The 24313-nt window shown below is 45.2% G+C and overlaps 1 protein-coding gene across 3 annotated transcripts in view; it reads left to right on the top strand.

The window, feature by feature from the left end:
- The first annotated feature begins 246 nt into the window (after positions 1-246).
- Positions 247-24313, top strand: part of Flnb (filamin B) — a 131099-nt gene continuing 107032 nt past the window's right edge. For all 3 annotated transcript variants that reach the window (XM_028786042.1, XM_028786041.1, XM_028786040.1), the window contains exon 1: positions 247-702. In XM_028786042.1, coding sequence (XP_028641875.1) covers positions 411-702 — 292 coding nt within the window. In that variant the 5' untranslated portion in view covers positions 247-410. The remainder of the gene's footprint in view (positions 703-24313) is intronic.

Below are 24313 nucleotides of genomic sequence, written 5' to 3'. Positions count from 1 at the left end.
GACACGACCATTCATTCTAGTCTAGTGCCCTGCCTCCTTGTTCTGCCCTTGTTCTGGGCCTTTCTTTCCCAAGTTACTCTCTTCTACCTGGCCAGTACATCAGGTTGGTGAGATTTAGTAAGCAACCCCGCCTTTGGGCCGCAGAGGGCGAGCGCAGCTAAGGAGTTCGCTTCTATAGGGTAGGAACGGGGCGGAGCCTCGGGGGCGGGGCGGCGTAGCGCGCAGGCGCCAGGCCAGGCTACTTGCGCGCCCGGGGACGGACGAAGACAGTCTAGCTCCTGTTGCGGCTAGCGTAGCAGCGCTTTCGAGCCCCCTTCCCACTTGCCTCAGTTCCCCTTCCCCGCGGGCCCTTGGGGCTTTTCATCTCAGTCCCTGCAGCTCGTTGCCTCTGTTCGCTCTCTGCCTCCAGGATGCCGGTGACCGAGAAAGACCTGGCGGAGGACGCGCCGTGGAAGAAGATTCAGCAGAACACGTTCACGCGCTGGTGCAACGAGCACCTCAAGTGTGTGAACAAACGCATCGGGAACCTGCAGACCGATCTGAGCGACGGGCTGCGGCTCATCGCACTGCTCGAGGTGCTCAGCCAGAAGCGCATGCACCACAAGTACCATCAGCGGCCCACCTTCCGACAGATGAAGCTGGAGAATGTGTCTGTGGCTCTGGAGTTCCTAGACCACGAAAGCATTAAGCTCGTGTCCATTGGTGAGTGTTGTGGCCAGGCCCTAAGTTTGCAGTAATTGGGGTATCCGGCAGCGCGCCCCACCGCGCATCGCTTCCCGGGTGTGAGGGAGAGGGAGATGGCCCTGGGATGAGGACCTAGGAACATAGGCCTTTTCTGCGGTGCCATCTGTGGGCTGGGACCTTCCGTGATTGCTCGACACGGTGCTTGCTCCTGGCGGTGCTGCTGCAGTGTTGGGGTGGGTTAAGCACTAAGACCCTCCAGTCACACCTGGAGGTTTGATTTGCGGGACCCCCTGGGATTGCTGGGGAAATCGTCTGCTGACCCTAATGGCAAGTCCTGGATTCAAGTACCAAATCCCTACTTCACGCTCGCCAGGTGCGCCCAGACCAGAGTGACCCGCCGGAGCTGAAAGGGCGTTGGCTCTGAGTCTGGGCGTGGAAACCTGGGAAGCGACCGCTCTTTTGATTGGGATCTTTCCACCTAGGTGGAGACGAGGACCTGGGACCCTCCCCTCCCCTTCTAAGGCCGGAATGGGTGTGGGCCCTGAGGTTGGAAGGGGCGTCACAGGGGAATGTCCTCACTTCCTAGCTCTGGCTCACCGCTGGTGGGTTCCTTCAGGTTGAGATAATTTAGTGGTTGATAATAATGTGTCTTGACTAGCACTGGCTGTGTGGCCCTCTAAGTTTCGCAATACTTAATGTCCGGTGGGCTGAGATGTCCTTAGGCCCATTTTACAGAAGAGGGTTACCTTGCCCAGGGTCACCTCAAGTGTGGTCAAACTGAGAAGTAAAGCAGTGCCCTACCCCCTTTCCCTGGGTCTTCCTGAGAGGGAGTTTGAGTCTTGCTTCTTTCCTACTGTCTTGGGTGAGAGAATTAAGGTCTGGAGTAGTTCAGGCTTCTAAAGAGAAAACAGGGCACTTGAGGATGTGTTTTGTGACGGACAGTGGGGTTGTGTATGTGCCCGGGCTCACTTGTTTGCCCCTTTAGGCATTCGTGTGTGCACATATAGCATGTATTTATGAAAGATTTTTTTTTGTACACAGTGGGTGCGTAGAGTATTACGTATGCAGAGGACGTGTGTCCGTGGACGGGATTACTTAGGGCTGGGGTTTCTTCCTGAGGAAGCAAGGCCATTATAGTGACTTCAGTGACAGAAAGGAAGGAAGGTGGGTGTGGCTTCTGGGACTTTCTCTAGTGGAAAGGGGTTCCCTCTGGACTGAATCTCCTCCGGGCCTCACCCTGGACTTTCCCCACACCTGTGCTGGAAGATAGATGAGCTCACTACTTCCTGGGTCCAGGCCTCTACAACTACCAGCCTGCCTCCCAGCAAGGTTTACCTCCCAGGGGTGGTTTCTCAGTGGAGGAAGCTGCCTGGGGTGCGTCATATTCCTGGGGCGTGGGGTCGGGGGTGGGGGGAATCATCCCTCAGCATTCTACAGGAACTCTCCTTTCCAATAAAGAATGATTTTCAAGGCCTGCCTGGCCGAGCTGGATTTGCTTGCATCCATTCTTTGTTTTAAATGCTATATGTATTTCATTAACTCAACAAAGAAAATTAAATTAAACCAGGAGTTAAACATGACAGAATCGCTTAAAAAAAAAGAAAAGAAAAGAAAAGAAACGAAACCATACACCAGAAAATCAAAGCCTTCCTAATTTACTCGCTGTTTACTCGTGGGCAGCTGCTCCCAGCGTGGCCCCTAGCCGGGCTCCAAGCTTGTGGGTCTCATTCTGGCCTTGTCTGGTGGTCCCTCACAGTTTTCTAATTGGTCCTCATGATTTCCACTCTTGAACCTGCTGAGGCCTGAGCTCCCATTGTCTAACATCTCACAGTTACCTTCCATTCATCTGATAGGTGGGGGTCTGTTACCCATGGCCAGCTTGTTTCAGTACACCATCACAAATTGTACTGTTTGATTTGTCCCAATATTTCTTGGATCGTATTCCTCAGAGTGGTACATTCCTAGATTAGAGGGTGTGACCATATACAACTCCTCCCTAGTTGCTTTCCAGAAAGATCTCTTAGCAAACAGGTTTTCCAGCCTCTGGAGACCTGACCATCTTGCCAGGGGCCCAGACTGCTGAAGGAGGAGATAGAGCCAAAGGCATCTTGCCTAGTCCTAGGGATAGATGTCGTAGATAATGACCGGCCCCAAAAATGTCCTCTGGCATGGACCTCAGTTCAGTTATTCACTGTTCACTTGCGTTGTCCTGTGCTCACCATGGCACTTTTTATTAGGGCCACCCACTGTGTGTTCTGTTGACTGTTCCCACTGATTATCCCACTGATTATCCAGGATAATCAGTTGATAGCAATTAATGTCCTTCAGATAATGATCTTCTCTAACAGTCCCCTAGTGGGTCAGGCAGGGGATGATGGCTTTTGTCCTAGGCTGCCACATGTTACTTAGAAAGCAGTTGTTGTTGTCAGTGTTATTGCTGTTAGTATTAGTGTTCCTACTTAAAACGACAGGGAACAGAAATGAACGAATTTCTGGAGGCGATGGGGCTAGGAAGCACTGAGCCCAGAATGCATGCTTGCCAAGCTATTGAATTTGAACTTCGAGTGGATTTCTTCCTAGTGTCAGAGACGAATACAATACAACCTCCCTTCCCTGCATAAAAAGGTTGTTGTAGCTTACTTACACTTTGCAGTTCCAGGGTGTTGAAGTGATAGCTGGATACCCACAGTTTGACCCTTAGCCTCAGATGCAATAGGTAGGGATCATGGGGGTCTTTGATGAGTGGCAAGATTAATCCTCTGGGCTGTGATGACGCCTCCTGGAATTAAATGTTGTACTGTCAGGAGGTGTTTCGTCTTATGGTTGATTCTGTTGAGGAATAGCTGCTGTTTCCATTGGTGGCATTTTATTGAGCGTTCTTGTTCTCTGAGGACTCATGTTTTACTCCATAAACCGAGGAAGATTATTGGATGAATTCAGAGTGTTGCTGCATGCTCTTGGCTAACGCCCAACAGTTTACATTGTGAGAACCTTTAGGATCATGTCTGTAAGCCCGGCCATGAGACACGAGATGGTCAGCAGCTGCCAGAGGACAGTGACATATCTGCCAATGACTTCTGGAAGACAGCCATGGCTATTTATTGCTCACATTTGTGGTTTATCAGAAGTTGGTCCCACCCTAGGCGCTATCCCAGCATTGAAAGTTGTCCTTAGTTTCTAATGTCTTGAAGAGTTCACAGAGAGAATCAGCATGCTTAGTTACAGGTTTTTTTGTCAGGAGTTGGCAGTTTTATTTACTTGTTTTCTCTACAAATCTTTCTGACTTTTGGGCAGCCCAGCTTACTTTGGAAAGAAAAGAAGTCTCCAAGCCCAAGAATGACAATTGAGGCTGCTAGAAATTTGGATAATATATTATGGTTTGGTCCTCTAGAAAAGGAATTTTCTTCCCCTTTTTACAAGATGCAGCCGACCCTGATGTTTACTTAACTACCTGCACAGGGTCAGCCTAGGGATTGTTAGTTTGAGTTCCCAAGACTTTGAGTCCCTGGGTGGGTCACCATGCCATTCAGAGGCTCCTTCCTTTTGTCTCCTCATCACTAATCTGATGTGCAGTTCCCATTTGTGGTTCCTTATGAAGTAGCTAGCAGAAGCCACTGTGTTCTTTTGGAGCATGCAATCTAGGAGCCGCAGAGAATACTTATGTAGCGAAACCTCATGCTTTATTAGAATCGAAAGGTTCAGGGCCATTTGCAACAAGACAGCAGCACATTAGTGTGAGGTATGTTAAGGGAAAGGGGTCTGTCAATTCTCCCTTGCCACAAAGTAATTATTTAAAATTTTCTACAAGTCTATTGTCTAATTGCTGAAATAGAAATAATAAATACCACCTTAAAATGTTGTTACAAAGATAATTTTACATCTTTTGCTTGTAGTAAAACAAGTTAATATTTCTAAAAGTGGTTGTAACAGGGGCTGGAGAGCTGGCTCAGTAGTTAAGAGCACTTACTGCTCTTGCAGAGGACCTGAGTTCAGTTCTCAGCACCCACATGATGCTTCATAACCATCTTTAAATCCAGTTCCAGGGAATATTCTGTCCTCTTCTGAACTCCATAGGCACAAGGCACACACATATGTATGCAGGCAAAACATTCATACAATTAAAAAAAAAACTAATTTTGTAAGTGGCTAGAATAGTTCAGGGTACATAGTAAGTGCTCTGTGAGTGTTTGTTAACTAGACAGGGTACTGTGAGATTATCTCAAGTTGGGCTGGAAGGGTTTTTTACACACTGAACTGAAGCTCCAAGCACCACTCTGGGAGGCCAGTTCAGCTGGCTAATGTTGATCCTACTTGCTAAAATAGAGTGGGGAGCTGCCTACAGGGTGTCTGCTTCTTGGAAGGGGGTGACCCTGCTATGTTCTGGCTGCCCCCAGGACCCATTCACACCAGCTTTGTTTCTGAGCTGGACAGGAGCTCCAGGCGCCTGTCATTCCAACCTCCCACCCCGTTCAGGAATCTCTGGGCCAAATCACTTCCAGATGGTGGCTGGGCCTCTGCTGAGCTCCAGCAGTGGTGGAGCCAGCATGCCAGTGAGCGGCTGCTTGCGTTCTTGGAGGGTCTGTGGGAAAAGAGGGCTTTTATTTGGAGCCAAGTATGTCTTTAGGCACTCCCTGACACACAGGTCCAGTTTCTGCCCCGTGAGCAGGCATCATGAAGTGGGCTGCTGAGTGAGGCTGCCTTGCACTTTGGGGAAGTAAGTGTTCAAACCCAAGCTTTTAGGGCCATGGCCAGGGATTCTAGGCATCTTACTTTCTGTATATATAGGACCAGCATGTCCTAGGATCAGGCATGGACCCAGAGCTAGACTGCTTGGATTGTGATGCTCTCACTCTGCCCCATAACAGCCCTAGTGTTGCTTTAATTTTTCTAAGCCTTGGCTTTTCTATCTGAAAAATGAAGGAAAATACTAAGCAGTCCCTATAGAATAGTGGCGGAGAGTGATTATATCTGGTTAGACTGGAGCTCAATTGGAAGACTTCTTGCCTAGGATGTGCAGAGCCTGCAATTTGAACCCCAGAAATGAGCGAACCTCTCATGGTGGCACACACCTGTAATTCCAGGACTTGGTAAGTAGAGGCAAGATGGTCAGAAATTTGAGGTCATCTTCAGCTACATGGCAAATCTGAACTTACTCTGGGCTACATGAGACCCTGCCATTCACACATACACACACAAACATATATACACACACTAGCACAATGATGTTGATATGTTCATTATTAATATTATTTTTTGTTTGTTAGGAGTCGAATGTAGCCTAGGCTAGCCTTGAAATTGCAGATAGTCTCACCTCTTCTTTCCAATCTGGAACACAGGGCCTTTTGTATACTAAACAAGTGCTCTACCACCATGCTATATCCATAGTGTCTTGGGGCTTTTCTTTCTGTCTTTCTGTCTTCGTCTACCCCAGTCCCTATTTTATTACTTTATGTTTGACTTTACTCTTTTATCATTCTAAGAAGCTGAGTCTGAGTTATAACCCTGCCTTTAAGCCTGGTGGAATGAGCCATTTCAACCTAAATGGGCTCCACCCCTACTTGAATAACGATTACAGTTGTCATGCGTGGCATTCTAATCAGCTTTTACGTTATTCTTGTAACTAGTTGCTGAGTGAATGTGCCAATGAGCAGTGAGTAGCCTTTGCCCAGGAACCTTCTAGCATTTGCCTTTAGTGCTTTTCTTTGATAAGTGATCATTGTTGTATCGCTTCTACAGACTGTTATAAAGTTAATTGGATAAGACTTTTGTTTTGCCTATTATGTAGTGGCAAAGTTTACCGCAGAACCTTTGCTGCCATTCATCCTCTTTCCTACAGTTCCCATCCTCTAGAATGTGCTTGGCCACATTCTTCTGTACTGTAAGCAAGAACATAGCTTGGCCCTTGACCTAGTCGGCCCTGGTGACGAAGCTGCATTGTACTCATGGTGGCTGACTGCTTCTCCTCCCCCACCACCAGAACCTGATTTTTCCGAGCAGTTCAGGTAGAAACCTTGGCAGGGACAGCAGTATGGTTCTGCTTACTTGTCTGTTCTTGGAATCAACTCTGCCTCCTTCCTGCCTTCGCTGTGCTCAATGCTGAGCTGTGCCCCCTTGGTCTCTACTATAACATCTAATGTTTTCATGCCTTCAGTCTGCTAAGCCTTGGTCTGTGCAATTCTTATCTCTTCTAGTCCTTATTGCAAACCCTGTAATGCTTTATTTTATTTTTGAGATAGGCTCTCACTTTACAGTGCAGACTGTTCTCAAACTTGTGATCCTCCTGTCTCCACCTTCTGAGTGTTGTACCTTTGCATTTTATGGGTAAGAAAACTAAGGCTGAAACCCACTTCTCTTTATAAGGCAGGTATGATGCAGGCTGTGCCTGTCTGTAATTTATGTCTGACCAGAAGCCACTTGTCCCCCAGCATAGCTATGAATGTGGCCCAGTGCAAAACTGTAAACTTAATTAAAACATTTTGTACGAATTGTTTTCCTTTCTTCTTTGGGGTGGCGGTGGGGATCGTAATTCAATTCTATGGTTTTGTAGTATGAACTTTGTGAATGACTATTTCATCCTGTTGGAGTGTCAAAAGGTTAGCCTGACCTGTGAGACTGAAGTATTTTCTTGTCAGCAGACTGTACACAGCCAAGTAAAATAGGTCTATTGTAGAAAGAGGTTATGAGAGAGACTTTGTCCTTGATTAGGTGTTGGTGGTGTTTGCTTTTTTTGTTTTGTTTTGCTTCAGACTTTACTCGTTTGTGCTTCATTAATGCAACAGTAAGGTTTTCTGCTACAAGCTAGCCTTGCTGACACAAGCTTTAGCTGCTCAGGAGGCTGAGTCAAAACATCACAGATTCACGGCCAGTTTGTACAACACAAGTAGTGGGATCCTGTCTCAGCATGAAGTAGGACAAAAGCGTGGTTGGTGGGGTGTCCATGAGGATAGAGATCAGTGATAGAATACCAGAATGTGTGAGGCCCTAGGTTCAATCTCTATTATTGGAGGAAGAGAGAGAAAGACATTTCCTGACCCACCCTTGTGCCCATTCGCCTTACCTACCCCAACACCAAGGAACATTGATTGTGTGTGGACAGTGCTTTCCGCCATGTCTTTAGATATTTCTGTGAATGCTTTGCCTTTGGTTCCCAGTGGGGAACAGCAAAAGCTTGTTTACTTTGAGGCATCTGTTTGGGGCCTTGTGTTGTGAGGCCTGGAAGCCAGAGGTGAGGAAGGAGGCTTCCTAGGAATTCCTCATGGCTTCTGTCCTGCATCCAGAGAACTCACAGTGCCTGCCATAAAGCTAGTGTGGACTGAGGTGGGGGATGTGTCAAGAGCTGGCTGTGTCAGCAGAGCATTGGTGGACATTGGCCCAGCTGTGCTGTGTCAGAAGTGACCTCACCTACATCCCTTTCTTCTGCTGCCTTTAAACATTAACCAGGGGAAGGTGTTTTCTGGGGAGTGCAGCGGCGTTCCTCTCTGCACAGGTCTGGCAGTGGTCTTTTATTTGTTTGGCTCTGGCATATCTTGCCTGCCGTTCCACCAAGTGGCTTTCTGTTCATTGTTCAGCTGGCCTCAGGCAGGCCACCAGCAGGAAGGAAGCTGTGTGCTTGAAGCGGAGCTTGTGTTGCCCGTGGCCTTCTCCACCCCCAGAGAAGCTGGTCTGAAGGCCCATTCAGGACTCAGCCTCCTGAGTAGTTCAGGGCTGGCTTGTTGAAAGGTCTGGATTTTTACACCGCACTCCTGTTCTCTGTCTCTGAAGGCCCTTTATGCTGGCATGAATTCCCTTTCTCATGGAGATTTGAAGCTCTTTTGACTAAATGGGCCGGTCACCTTACTGGGTATTTTCATAAGGATTTCGCTGTGCCAGCCAACTTTTCTGGAATTTCCTCTCTGATAGAAAGGCAACCAATGAGGTTGAAATTATTTGGAACTTTGCTTGGAATGTTGGCACCCTCACTATATAGGGAAACGGGTGGGGATTTGTGGCAGGGGCTATGTAAATTTGCTGTGACACATAAATTGAGATTTTTAAGATGAAAAAAAAAACCTGCAAGCAGTTGGCTTTCCTTCCACAAAGAAGAAATGGTGTTTTGTTTCCACCTCGTGCTGAGTGTGACTGAGGGACAGTCAGACCTCCCTTACAGGTCGAGGTAGGAAAGGTCTCAAGTGGCTAAAATCATATTTCTCTCTGCCCTCTGCAAGCCATTCCTCAGGGAAACAGTTTGCTTTTTATCATGCTGGTACCACAGTTCTTGTATGAATCATTCCAAGTTCTTTGCCTGTTCCTGGAGGGCCTTAACAGATTCAAAAGAATCAAGAATGATTTGGCATCCCACAGTCTGTCAGACATTCTCTCAAGTCTGAGAATAAGTAGAAGAGTTATTATTGGTTATAAGGCAGCTAGAAATGGGGACAGACATGGCTCCTTGGGGACCTTAGGGACCAAAACTTAAAAGATTTTTTTTTTTTGAAGCACGGTATTCCAGGCTGGCCTTATACTTGATATGTAACCAAGGATGACCTCAAACTTCTGAGAGACCAGCACACCTTGTTTTTATGCAGGTCTCCGTGACCTGGTAGTTCCCTTAACCAAGCAGATCTCTGGCTTCTCTTCACAAAACTCCTTCAGAAAGAGGCAGAGCATAGTGGAAGATCGGGGATGCGTCAGATCATCTAGAAGCAGGACTCAGAAGTGTCCCAAATACAGGAGCTAGTTAGATCCTGGCTTGGAAGCATGTGTGGGTGGCTTGTCATTGTCCTCATAGCAGCTGAAGGAGGGTAACTGGCACTTGGGGATGGGATGCCTCTGGGACAGGGAGATTGTTACTAGAAGGGTCTAGCATTCTGCTTCCTCTTACTATAATCCTCTCTGGGTCCCCTTTGTGTGTTTTCTTTGATATTACAGGGTAGTTACTTCACTGGATAGAGGCCTGCCTGTGCCCTGTCCTTAGGACCCATATCCCTCTCTCACATCTGACTGCTGTGGATCTCACATCCCCTGCTGTGGATCGTAACTGTTCCAAGACCAGGGATGTGTCTTACCTCTGAGCTTGGCACTTAAGAAATAACTTGCTGAATAAATAAACAGTCTCTAGCACAATGGGTTGAATAATAAGCCCAGTGCATTGATTTGCTTGCACTGTGTGTTTTTGTTTGTTTGGTTTTTGCATCTTGTTGCTAAAGTGGGAAGTGTTGTATAGTGTGATCTGGGATACCCAGTGTCCCAGCAAAACACCCAATTTTTGGAACTGTGATGTTAAACTTAATTCAGCCCTTCATGTTCACCCTCTCAGCACACTGACAGTTAACAATCAGCTGGTAGAAAGCAAGGTTTCTCAAGTGAAGCTTGGACAATGAACTCACTAGTAAGCCACTGAGGAGCAGATCCTGTAATCATAGTAACAATTTCATGAGAAGTAGTGTGTATATTGAGTATCTGCTAAGAACCAGGCCATGTTATAAAGGCTTTCCAACAATAGATAAAGGAAACCTCATTACAACTTGGAAAGACAATTATTGTTATAATGTCTTTAACAGGTAAGGAAACTGAGGCACACCCAGCTGGCTAGTGGGGATGTGGCTGGCTGTTATTTTTAAGATTTTAATCTTTTTTAAAATTTATGTTTATTTTATGTGTTTTATTTTGGTGTTTTGCCTGTATGTATATCTCTGTGTAGACGTCAGATCTCCTGAAACTGGCATTACAGATAGTTGTGAGCTCCCATGTGGGTGCTGGGAATTGAATCTGGGCCCCCTGGAAGAACAACCAGTATTCTTAACCACTGAGCCATCCTTTAGCCTCAAGCTTAATTTTGAATAAAAAGTCATATTTGTAAGCCTGGTGAGGTGGCTTAGGGGGTTAAAGTGCTTGCCACCAAGCCTGAAGACCAGAGTTCAATTCCTGGGATCCACATGTTGGAAGGAGAAAGAACTCCTGCAAATTGTTTTCTTTCTTCTTCCACGTATCTGACATGATGCATGCACACACACATAAACACACACACACACAGGAATGTTACATAAATAAGTATAACTTTTAAATTTACATTTGTAATTATTTATTTTGAAAAAAATCAAGAAGAGGAAAAAAGCATAGCTCTTACCTGTAAAGAACTTGGGTGAATTATTTTGTTTCCTTTCAGCAATTGAGTGTCCTTTGGGTTGTAAGGGAGAAAAGAGAGATCCATTTTCTCAGGAATGAGACTGTGGACTGGAATTTTCTTGTGCAGTCATTGCTCACACTGGTGTTTGTAACAAGATTCACCTTTGAGCTTTAACTGTGCTTGGACCGGCAGTAACATTGGAAGGCTGACTTGCCTCTCATTATGGTTTGGAAGTCTCTCTTGGTTCAGGAATATGTTTTGGTCAACCATGGAGTAGGGGTGTTCCAGCTGCTTCCTGTGTCTTAAAAGCTTTTAGGACCAACTTTTATTGGGACTGCCTGGGTCTGTTAATAACAGTTATTATGTTTGGTAACTGTTGAAATTTTTGTCTCATGTTTAGCTGCCCAGTAGAGACTCAGCTTAGTTCTTAGTTGCTCAGCTACACCCACAGTTTAAAATGTGTTTCAGAAGTCCTCTGGCAGGATGGAGTTAGACAGCCTGGTTGGTTCCCCTTGCCCTCCTAGGGACTTGCAGAGACTGTCCCATGCTGTCCTGAAGGCTTCATGCTCTTACGCAGGAACCAGACCCACAGAATATCCCATTTCTGCTTCCTGTGAGGCAAAGGAGATGGAATGAAAGCCACTTCTGATATAGTCACTTTCCAAGTGCTTAGGACTATAGGTCAGAATGACCCTGCCACTTCCTTGCCAGTCTTGCGGCCAGGTTTCTGGAGTTTTCTAATAGGAAGTATTTTGACCTGTCACAGCACTCCCAAACAGCACTCTGGTCCTGGAGGACCATAAATATCATGTAAATCACACCCATCCCCCATCTTCTTGTACCCTTCCCCCACTGGCGAGAGTCACCTCAGGCTAGAGGAAGAAGTAATCTCATTATCAAGGAAGGACTGAGGTGTTTTGGAATTGGTCAATTGCTCAAATCTGAGAGACTGAGACTGTTATCAAGAGAAGAGGTCACCTGGGTTTTTGATTAACTGTTGGGTAGGTACCATTTTAGTGGCATTTGCTGGCCTTCTGGGCAATCTTGTTTTAAGGACAGAAAGCACGATGACATTTTTTTCTTTTTCTTTTCCTTTATTTATTGTTCTTTGTTTTTTTTTTTTCTTTTTTTTTTTTTTTTTTTTGAGACAGGGTCTAACTATGTAGCTCTGGCTGTCCTAGAACTCACTGTGTAGACCAGGCTGGCCTCGAACTCAGAGATGTGTCTGCGACTGCCTTCCAAATTCTGGGATTAAAAGCTGATGCTTTTTTTTTTTTTTTTTTTTTTTAAAGACAACATCTCACACTGTACCCTCGGCAGGCTCAAAACTTATAGATAACAGAGATAACAGGCAGGAGCCACCACTCCTGGCAATGACAAGTACTCTTGACAGCTTATACTTTTCTTGTCAGTTTGTATTTTAGTTGCTTTTCTGTTGATGGGACACTGTGACCAAGGCAGTTTATAGGAGGTTAGAGTTCGTGATCCTCATGGTGAGGATCGTGGCAGCAGGCGGGTAGGCATGGTCAAGGAAGAGTAGAGGAAATTTAATACCTTATCTGTGTGTAGGAGGTCAAGAGCTGAGAATGGTATAGCTTTTAAAATCTCAAAGCCCACCCCAAGCCACACCTCCTAATCCTTCCCAAACAGTTCCACCTACTGGGAACCGAGCATTCAAATATATGAGGCTTTGGTGGACATTCTCATTCAAACCACCACAGTTTGGACAATCATTTTCTTTTTTAAATCTTTTTAACCCCCTGCTGGCTCCTTTGCTCTTCTTTTCTTTCATTAATTCATTCTTTTAGTCTCTTGCAATGTTCCCCCCACACACATTTTTTTCAAATTTAAATCATGTGTGTGTGTGTGTGTGTGTGTGTGTGTGTGTGTGTGTGTGTGTGTGACACCTCATGTGTAGAGGTCAGAGGATGACTCTGGGGGAGTGGTTTTGTTTTTTCTGCCATGTGGGTTGCAGAGATGGAATCTGAGTCATCTTCTGGCTTGGCAGTGGGCATCTTTGGTTGCTCAGGCATCTCGCCAGCTTTCTTTGATTTTTTTTTTTTCTTAAAAAGATGTATTTGTCGTGTGTGTGTGTGTGTGTGTGTGTGTGTGTGCGCGCGCGCGCTTGATTGGGGCAGGGAAGCAGACATGCATTGCCACTTCACTTTGGTAGATGTTGGAGGACAACTTGTGGGAATTGGTTCTCTTCTACAGTTTGGTCTTAGAGATTGAATTTGGGTTGCCAGGTTTGCATGGGCAAACACTTTATCTGCTAAAGCTCTCTCACAACCTTCTTCTCTTAAAAGTTTTATTTATTCCCCTTTATGCTGTATATACGTATCTATGTGTATTATGGGAACAGGTAGGACAGCTTTTTATATGGGTGCAGGGATTTCTGTATTTTAGAGGCAATCACTTTTACTGACTGAGCCATCTGCCCCTCTCATTTCTTGCATTTTCGGTTTTTCCTTGTCTGTGTAAGAGACGGCTTTTGAAAGTATTGTAATATGCTAACGACCTTTTGTTGGCTCTGACTGGCCACAGGAAGCTATTTCTCTCCTGCTCTCTAGACAGGCATGGTGATTTGTAATCCCAGATGCTTCTGAGGCTTTGAGCATAAGAGTTTGAAACCAGCTTGGGCAATGTAGAGAGACTCTACCCAAAGGGGGGTGTGGAGGGAGGTAGCATTTTTGAGAGCCTGAGGCAGGTAAATTCAAAGCCAGCCTGGGCTACAAAGGAGGGACAACCCTCCCCCACACACACACCCTATATTCTCCCTCACAGAATTATGGGGTAGGAAAGCTCTTGTTGCCTCCTAGCAAGTGCTCAGGAAATGATAGCTGACTCTATCCATCTCTGTAGCACTGCTTTCACTTTATGTTGCAAAACCAAATTCTTTCTGCTAATGTCCCGGGTGCAGCTCCTGCTGTCTTTTCAGGATTTAGTGGAAAGGATGAGCAGATTTAGGGGGCTAGAAAGACAAGAAGGTGTTTCCAACATCAATCCATGTGACCGACCGTGAGGCTATGCTGACTGCCTTGCATGCTTTCATGTGGACCAAAGTAGCAAAGCAAGCCAGCTGTTTCCATCCAGCCTCCAAGACTAGCTGTCCTTGACTTGGCTCTGGGTATCATTTTCTCTCCCTTTAATCCAGGCCTTTGACATCTGGGACATTGTAGGGCTGACTGCACCACCTGCCAACATTTTCACTGTCCTAGGTATGGCCTTAACTCCAACACTGTCCAACCTTATATTATGAGGCTTATTATAGTATTTTTACAGTAATGCTTTGGAACTACCCTGCAGATCCAGGTTGCTGGATTAGGATGAGCATAGGAGGCTGCCATAATGAATTCTGTGGTTTCTAATACAGGGGTGGGTCTGGGACAGCAGGGTCCTCAGTTGTCTGAATCTGCACCAGTCTACCGGCTACCAGGCTGAAGAGATCTGTGTGGGTCTAGCTTTCTCCTTCCTGCTGATTCCATGGATAGATTAGACGACCGGACAACATAATAATCGTCATTTTCTTTTCCGTGTCCAGGGAACATCCAGCCCCTTTCCCAAAGGTAGAGTTGGTGAAGGTTCTTGAGCGAGGAAGGCAGATCTCCTGTTGAAGCACAGGAAGGAATGAGTCAGTCAAAGGCTCTTTTTCCATATGATGGGGCACAATGGCTTTTGTTTCTCCAGCTCCGGCAGGTCAATATATCAATAGCATCAGCATGTTTAGCATGGGCTCAGGCTAGCTCTTCTTATTCCCAGGTCTATCTCTATGGTCACTAGGACCCCCTTCTCTGAACTGGATGAGGCCTGCATCTCCTGAACTCAGGCGGTCTGTAAAGGAGCCGCCTCCCCTCTCCTACTTTTACATCCTATGGCTGTTTCCATTTCATCCTCACTTAATTTTATTTCCCCCTGCTGTTGGCTCACTTTTACAACAGATGTAATTGAAAAGGAGACTTTGTGTCACTATCATAATGGAAAAGCAACATCACTAAGTAAATGGAAGGTAACCATAAATAAACCCAAAACAGTGTTATAAAGTCCCAGCCAGCTTGCCTCTGCTCAGCATGAGGCCTCCCTGCTTGTAGTAAAGGGGGAAATGAGCAGATGAGTGGTGTGGAAAGTAACCACGAGCACACTGGTGCTAAGCATTTCTCCTGACCTGCTCAGACCTGATCGAGGGCTGGACCCAGGGAGAGAACCACATCTCTGATGCATCGTGACTGCTAGCCACCCAGCTCTGATTAGTAATATACAGTGGTTTCCCTCTTTATCTGTGGTTGGCGACCATGGAGATAAACAATGAGTAAGTTTTAAATTGTACCCCAAGCTGGGGGTGGTGGTGCACACCTTTAATCCCAGCACTTGGGAGGCAGAGGCAGGGGGATTGCTGAGGTCGAGGCTAGCCTGTTCTATAGAGAGAGTTCCAGGACAGCCAGGGCTACACAGAGAAACCTTGCCTCAAAAAAAACAAACAATAAAATTATACCCTGTTCTGAGTATAGTGATGAATTCTTACACCACCCCACTTCATCCTTCCTGGACAGACCCATTCAATTGTTTGGAGGGCCTACCTCCTATGTATTTAGTCTAAGTCAGTTTTGCAAAATATGATGTGGATCCAAGAAGCAAACTGAAAGATTATTTGCTGCGACACTGTTTGTGTTAAGTTTTATTTATATGTGTATATAAAACAATACATATATATTCAGGGGACTGACCACTACCAAAATTTGTGGTTGCCAGGGGTGTATGTGAGCCATAACTGGGGCATACAGTCCAGGGGTATGTAGCTGGATGTGGTAGTGCATTTGTTAAATCTCAGCACTTGGGGGAAGAATCTCTGAGAGCTTGAGGGCAACCTGGTCTACGTAGGTAGTTCTAGACCAGCCAGGGCTACATAGTGAGATCCTGTCTCAAAAACCAACAGAAGTGGGAAGGGGATATTCAGAGGGTTTTGATTCTTCATGTATTTAATTCTTCAGTTGAATGGTAATTGTGTCGTATCATTCCTTCCCTTTTTGGTGTATTTGTATGGACGATTTCCCTTATAAAAAGGCTGGGAATGTAGCTCAGTGGTAGAGTAGTAGTCTGGTATGTATGAAGTCCTGGAAAAAAATAAAAGCATAACTGGCTGGAAATAGTGGCACAAAGCTACAGTTCTAGCTTATCAGAAGGCTGAGGTTTGGAGGACTCATTGGGGCCCCCCCCCCCCCGGAGTTTGATCCAGCCTAGGTAACCTAATAAGATATATATACATATGGATTGATACAATACATTTCTCTTTTTTGACTATGGAAAAGAGAAAAATACCTTGTGTCTATTATTCTGTTTGGTTGTCTTGCATACAAGTTTGAGCCCAGCTTTAACAAAGAAATAGATCACCCTCGAGATGTTCAGATATGATAGTAAGACAAAAGCCATTCATGCTGAGTAGGATTCTTCCCCACAGCTGTGTTGAAAGACCTGAGCTAATTACCTTAAGAGTATAAGGCCCTCCTGTTGCTTGTGAACACGATAAGCTTGGGGTTCCCAAAGACATAGAACCCCAGAAGTTTACCTCCAGGAACTTGCAGTCAATAGCCTTTTGTCTGAGAGAAGATGTTTCTCAAAGTATTCCAAGCGACAGCTGAGATATTTGTACTGTACTGTAGAAGCCCAGAGTCGAGGATGATCTGACCAGGGAATGAATGCTAGGGAGAGTTGAACTCTGAGCTAATTTTTGCACTGGCCAAATTCATTTTGTTGGTCCTCAATTAGAGGAATGTGTTCTGGTCTCTAAATTTAAAATTTTAAACAAGCAAACAAAAAACAATTTTATTGAGTATAATTCAGGTATAGTAAAAGACACTTTATTACACTTTCAGGGAGATGCTTTCCCATCCTCAGATACACATTCCTTCACATGGAAGGATACCATTAGCAGGATGAGGACAGAACATACCTGTGTACCTATGCAGTAGCCTTCAGAATTCCTTTGAACCTTGTTCTGGATTTTGACATCTCCCCATCTCAGGCTTCCAAGTGCTGGGATTACAGATGTGTGCCATCATGGCCAGCTTGGTTTTTTTTGGTTTTTAAAGATACTATTCTTTTAAAGATGGTTGGTGTACGTGGCTGTCACTTTAGGTACTTTTACAAAACTTTAAAATTTTCACCATAAATAGTTCTTACAACTAATTATAGGCAAATGTCCCCATGCTCCCACCACACGAGTTAACTAGTGGCATGGTAGATACTTCTTACAAAAGCAGAATAAAACCTTGCCAGCCATCACTCAACAGCTAGCCCATAAGCTACACCTACTATGTGCCTAGTTGGTACCAAATAGTCACATCTTCCACTTACTCATCTCTGTGTTATAGGTAGGGAAACTGACACACCAAACGTCTACTTTGGTGACTTGCCACACAGACAAAAAAGCAATAGAGGCAGACTTTGGATGTAATGTGGTAGGATGCATATGGTTCCAAGATATAAGAAGTTCATACAGTACTGGATCATCCAAAAAGGTAGCTCATTGGCTAGAGCACCCGAAACATTAGAAGAATGGTAGGCAGCTTGACCTGGAGGATTGCAGGCCACCAAAGACCCCTGGACCATTTCTCTGTGGTACTTCGATGAGTGGGTTGCTGTAACAGTTTTAGGCCCTACTGCCATAGCTCATATGGCAGCGAGGAAGAAAGCTAGCCCCTGGTCCCAGCAGTCCCAGGAAAGTCTCAGGATTCAGTGTGATTTATCCAGTCTATGTTCCCTGCCCTCTTCTCAAGTGCTGGCTGGCTGCATAACTGTTGTATACCCCCAATTAGAAATTAGGAACATTAAAGACATGGGAAAATGTCTAGCTTTTCCCACTAGGGCACTGTGACATTAGTTTGTCAATTTTTCTTTAGAATATCCTTCATTTTATAAAAACATAGTATCACTATGTGTTTCTGAACTAATCACTTTTAGATAAGCATCTTGTCCACATCTGTGAAGAGAGATTATCTGGTCATATCACAAACATATGAGCGAAGGAGACACACACACACACACAATTTACATTTCTTTTTTAAAAATAGATTAAATTATTTTTTAAAGTTTCATATGTATATTTGTATATATGACTGTGCTTGTACTTATTAGTGCTAAGGAGGCCAGAAGAGAGGGTATTAGATCCTCTGAACTGGAGTTACAGATGGAGTTACATCTGGCTGTGAGCTGTCATGTATGCGCTGGGAATTGAGCCCAGGTCGTCTGCAAGAGCAGCCTGTGGTCTTAACTGCTGAGCCATTTCTCCAGCTCTCAATCTACATTTCTTTTTTTCTTTTCTTCTTTTTTTTTTTTGGGGGGGGGGGGGTTCGAGACAGGGTTTCTCTGTGTAGCCCTGGCTGTCCTGGAACTCACTCTGTAGACCAGGCTAGCCTCAAACTCTCGAACTCAGAAATCTGCCTGCCTCTGCCTCCCAAGTGCTAGGATTAAAGGCGTGCGCCACCACCGCCCGACGCAGTTTACATTTCTTAAAAGATGTTACTGGGATATGGATAGGAAATACAATTCAGTTTAACTCAAAGGGACATAATGTCCACGCCTTCTAGAATACCAAGTAACTTCACAGACCTGGAGACATACAGAATTTTATTCCATATGAAGAGAGGCCACCAAACTTGGGTCCCTGAAAAGCTTCAGCTCACCCCAACTTCTTTGAGAAGAAAGAATTCAAAGAACAAGTGCATGTGTGAGGAATAGGGGATTGAGTTGATGTCCAGAATTTGTTAACGGAGACAAAAACAAAAACAGGACAATATAAGTGAGCAAGCAAGCAAGACCAACAAAGTAACGAAACATGGCTCAAACCAGCAGCCTGGCATTTTCAGTGTGTTTCCAGATTGGAAGAGTACCCAGATGAAGACTGGAGCTTTGAACCTTTGGAAGGAAGCTCTTCATGATGCCACAAATAACACACTTAGGCTAAAGGATGTCCCCTTGGATTAGGCTGGAGGGATGGCCGCATACTCAGCCGAGGTGGCAATGTGGGCATGATTTTTATTAGGACCAAGTTTCTGCAGAGAGGCACATGAAATCCTCCCACTCTCAACTGGTGAGCTCACCAGGGCTGGTATCGACAAAGGCCGATTGTTTCAGACCCATGCGTGTAAGCTTCTTAATTAATGGACAGATTGACTTTTCTTACTGTTATAAAGAAAGATGAGCATTCGAGCCACTAGTACGTTAACTTTTATCTTTAATGCATTTTATTGTGGGAGGGACATGTGGGAGAAGGTGCAGGACATACATGTGGAGGTTAGAGGACACTTAGGGGGAAGTCAATCCTTTGTTTCTAATCTGTGGATCCCAGGGATGAGACTCAAGTCATCAGGCTTGAGTGCCAAGTGCACGCACACACACACACACACACACACACACACACACACACACACACACGCATGCGGGCACAGAAAGAGGGAGAGGGGGAGAAACCATGCTCTTAGACTCTTTTATAAGGTTAGCATCTTATGCACCCTGATTCATGCAGCAAAAGCAAACTGCCAGAAACTGGTACTGCAGGAGGAGTGTGCATAAATAGTTATCTTTCACTCCCATGGAGCCCGCCTCTGCCTGGCAAAGGGTAGTTGTTTACATTTTTCTCTCAGAACTTCCGGGCCTTTTTATTAAGTGTGTTGGATGGGAGACTTCTAAACTATGCCTGTAAGTCCTAGCCAGTACTTGATCGGTACCTGTTTGGTAGGGACTAAATGAGTTCTTTACAGAATGCTGTCTTTGTGTATGGGGGGCACACCTGTAATCCCACTCCTTAGGAGGCTGAGGCAGGAGGATTGTGAGTACAAAACCGATCTGTGGAATGATGTTAGTCTTAACTTCACAAAAGAGGAAACTGAAGTCCCTCAGTTAAACATGTGGCTGAGCCTGGCTCGGCAGCAGAGGTGGGTAGATACCTTGAGTTCCAGACCCAGAACTTCAGTGTCTTGATGGACAGAAGAATTTTTTGCTTTCTATATTGCTTTATGTGATTATAGCCAGCTCCACGTTCTCATGTGTAAAGAGAAGACATTTGCAGCAGTCAGCCACCAAACACCTGGTGTACCAGATTAGTCTGTATCCAAAGGATATTACGCAGGGCCCTTAGGCTGTGTGCTCCTTGCTCTCTTGAAGGAGTTTCCTAAAGACTTGACTGCTCAGCCACTACCAGCAATGGAGTCTAAACCCTGTCTTTCATTCCAAACTCAGTTTCCAAATAATAGGTAACGTATCTACTCCTATTGCATTGGTATCTTGGGTACTTATCAGGTAGGGGTGGTTCACATAACTTGCCTTGAGCCAAGTCATCCTGAGTGCAGTCTTGCACCAGTAAACAGGTTAAAGCAATTACACAGATAGCTCCAGGTCATCCAGGCTATGCTTCTGAAATTCCTCAGACTTACCTCACGTGTCTTCCCCAGCATCCTTCTTGGTTTTTCTTTGTGGACTTCCCTCAGGAGCTTCCATCTTGTTTTTACTGTAGGCAGCTGGGTGGTCCCAGCCACACCATATCAAATAGCCCCGGAAAGGTTTCTGGCCTTTTACACTTACTTGAATGCTTCCGTCTCTGTCTGTTTTAGAGTTCTCAGTAGAGAGATTTTAGCATTCTTGAGATTCTTTCTGTGGATGATTTGGGAAAACATTTCATTTTCTTCAGTATCCCACATGACCCTGTTCTGCCCCTTGCTCCTTATAGGGACTGCCTTAGATGACTGCCACTTTTGCTGTATCGATCAGCTATGCCACCTGTGCTGTGTGGGTTTCTGTTCTCTAGGATGAAAAAGCCTTCTAGAAACCTGAGCACCTGGAGCCTCAGCCTGTTTTCCCAAGCTGCCCTAGAAGCACTCTAGGGGATTTGGCCTTCCAATTTGGCCAAGTATTAACTCTGGTTATGGATTCTTATTAGTAGATATTGTTACTTATTTACTTTTAGGGACCTTAGTGTCTGTAGGTTCTTAGCCTGTTCTGAGAAGAGAGAGAGACAGACAGGGAGGCAGACAGACAGACTGAGGATTAAACCTTGGGCCTCATGCAAGCAATTTTACCATCAAACTTCAACCCTCGTTTACCTTTTTAAAACATAAATTCTATATCATCCTCCTGGCTGTCCTGGAACTCACTATGTTGACCAGGCTGACTTCCAACTTAGAGAGCTACCTGCCTCTGCCTCCTCAGTGCTGGGCATGTGCCACCATGCCCAGCTTCATCTTGCTTTTTATTTTGAGATAAGATCTCAAAGTTGCCCTGGCTGACTTTGAGCTAATTTACTGCTGTGCAGCTCAGACAAGCCTTCAGTATGTAACCCTTTTGCCTTGGCCTCCCAAATGGCTGGGATTTTAGGCCTGCACTAACAGGCCTGGCTCTGCCCTGCTAATGGCTTTTTTTTTGTTCTGGGAAACATGGCAGTGAGGAGGGAGCCAGGAGGGAGTTAATCATGGAGGCCCAAGTCTGAGTTGACAGTCATTCACCTTTCTAGATTTCAATTCTTCAGTTAGACAAGGAAGCTGTTGGAGAGTTTCACGGACCCTTGGGTGAGGAGAGGTGAGAGGTGATGCTTGTTTTTTGTTGTTGTTGTTGTTTGGTTTGGGTTTTTTTTGGCAGAGCTTCTCTGTGTAGCCCTAGCTGCCCTGGAACTCCCTCTTTAGACCAGGCTGGCCCTGACTCCTGAGTGCTGAGATTAAAGGCGTGCTCCACCACTGCCTGGTCCATGGACTGATTAAAGCATTGTTGAGTGATGTTAAGAAAACAAAACCTTGCTGGGTGTGGAGGCACATACCTTTGCTCTCAGCACTTGGGAGGCAGAGACAGGTGGATCTCTATGGGTTGAAGGCCAGCCTGGGCTACAAAGTGAGTTCTAGGCCAGAGAGAGCTAAAACAACAACAAAAAGAAAACCAAACTTTAAACTAATAAATAAATAATAAAATTGGAAATTTAGCAGTTACCACTCCTTTTAACACAATTGAGAAAAGCTTTTAAAAACTTTTTTGAGATTACTACTCTTGATACCTTGATATCATGGATTTAAAGACTCCTCCGACTCCAGCAGGATTTGCTGTAAGATTTGCTGTGTAGACTCCTGAGATAAACACCTTTCTCTAAACCAGTCCTTATGTGGGAGTGCTGTCACAAGTACCCACCTCTATACTGGGTATTAGCTCCCTCCCTACAAGGAACAAGGAATCACAGACCTGTATGGGGGTGTATGAATGGGTGAGGGGAGGGACACAAGTAAGATCAAAAGCAGTTGAGGCTACCTCTGGTCCCTGGTCCTGTCGTTGTCATAGTGTCTGTCCCCGCCCCTCCCCCCTTTCTTTCTGGGTGACTCTAGCATTGTATACAACTTGCCTGACCCACTACCCTTGCTCTTTACCTTGGTCTACACCCATGCAGAAATCTCAATCTCAAGGAGAGAGAATCCAGTTCGTCTTATGTGAGGGAATCCACTCCAGTCAGCGGTGGACATGGCACCACCATTAAACAAATTCGGGGAATCTAATCTTGTAATAGAATCAGATGATTCCTGAGGGACAGATGGGTGATTTTTTTTTTCTTTCTCTCTTTTTATTTTTTTGGTCTGGTTGAGGGCATTAAGTACTTTTTCAGTCCAAGATGTTAAAAATAAGCCATGTCCACGGCCTGTCTCCAAGCTAGGAACATGTCACCCGAAGTTCCAATTGGCTTACGTGGCCGGCTCCTTCCTGCCTCAAAGCAGTGCCCAGATCAGCACCTTGGGAGCTCTTGGAGCTGGCCTCTGCTCCAGTGTGGGGGCTCTTCCTTCCTGCACAGTCTGCAGCACCATCTGAGAGGCCGGATGGCTTCTCCTGGAAAAATTGAATCAACGCATGCGCTCCAGGCCAAGGATCTCCCCAAACGCTAATCAGAATAGATTATTACTTTCAGTGTGTTGCCTCTGGCTTTGCAGCAAATTTTGTCCAGTGTAGCTCCAGCGTCTAGCTTCAGCTGCTGCAGAAGAGACGAACCAGTTTCTGTGGATGAGCCCAGGAGAAGGGACATGTCCCTTCCTGGCCTCTGCTGGGCCTGACAGCCTTTGATTAACAACTTTATAGGTCAGTGGCTGGCCTGCCTTCCACTTCCCATATTCACACTTGGGGGTGGAGTCATCAGAGCATAAAATGTGTTAGGGAAAATGTCCATAAAAATTTACCACCACAGTTAGTGTTAAGTGACCTTTCTGTGGTAGGTTTTGAACTGAGCTTCATGGCTGAGCGGAAGTGTAGACCCGGGTATGAAGTCCCAAGACCAAAGGGAAACAACTCCGTGCTATGGACTTGAAGCATGATCTTCAATAAACCCAGTGAAGGTTTAATAGTCCTTCAAGTTCACAGAAGTTTGGAAACTGAGCTGTTTAAAATAGAAGTCAAAGAATTAGACGTGGTTTTGAATGTCTTTGCGAACCTTGAGATGCTTTCTGATGCTACCCCACCTTAACAGATTCACTCAGCAGACAGCTCTGCTCTGTGTAGTGAGGATCTAGACTCCAGGTCTTAATCACTGGGAATTTAGCTTTCTATCTTAGTCCTACTTAGTAACATTCCTGCAAGGAAGAATAACAGGGAGGAATACATAGGACTTTCAAACCTGCTTTACTGAGATCCAGTTCATATGTATCCTTTAAATATATCTGTATTTAGTTCCTTTTTTATAACCGAGTGATGGAATGTGTAGGGCTTAAATTTGAAATAAAGCTGCAGTGTGTGTGTGTGTGTCACTGTGTACGTCAGTGTGTCACTCAACAATGGAATAAACAGCACATTTCCCTAACATGCAGGAACCTTGGTGTGACTTGTTGGCACTGTAGAAACAAGCCTATAAAATTTTTGGATGTCTTTTTCCTCTGCCTCGTGAATATTTTCTTGGAATGCCAAGTGCCTCTGTATGGAGATGAAACAGGATAGCTTCCTTGTACCAAAGTAGTGTTGCTTTCCTTAAGTGCTTAGACACCTGGGAGAAAAGTTGGTTCTTTGTTTTACTGCCAAGAAAATTAATACATATTAATTAACACAGATGTTCTGCAGTCCGTTGTGATGTCTTTCCTTATATTTATTTTCCACATACTTGACTTATTTTGAAAGTTCCTCTTCCCAGAAAAAAAACAGAGTTCTAACAGACTCTCATAAAACCTATGATCCTCAGCCATTAATGTACTACCATACTTGCTTGGTCACTGTAGGAGTCACACCCAGAGCCTGGCATATGCTACATTCCTAGCACCCCATGTACTTAGTTCTTGAGTTATTTGGAAGTACCAAGTACCCATTGCCTCTACACATGTCAGTGGCATTCAGGAAGATTATCATAGTCATAATGTCCCTGCATACCTGGGAGTTAGCTGTAACACAGTAATGGTACTATCACTACTTCATTTATTGGTTGTCTGTCTCTCTTTCTCCTCTCTCTCTCTCCTTCTCAAATTCCTGTGTGCTCACGCTTGCGCTCTCTCTCTCTCTCTCTCTCTCTCTCTCTCTCTCTCTCTCTCTCTC

The sequence above is a fragment of the Grammomys surdaster genome, unplaced genomic scaffold (assembly GCF_004785775.1).
Source record: "Grammomys surdaster isolate TR1022 unplaced genomic scaffold, NIH_TR_1.0 125428, whole genome shotgun sequence".
NCBI classification, from domain to species: domain Eukaryota; kingdom Metazoa; phylum Chordata; class Mammalia; order Rodentia; family Muridae; genus Grammomys; species Grammomys surdaster.
The sequence above is the reverse complement of the archived record's forward strand: the minus strand, read 5'-3'. Positions and strand labels throughout refer to the sequence as shown.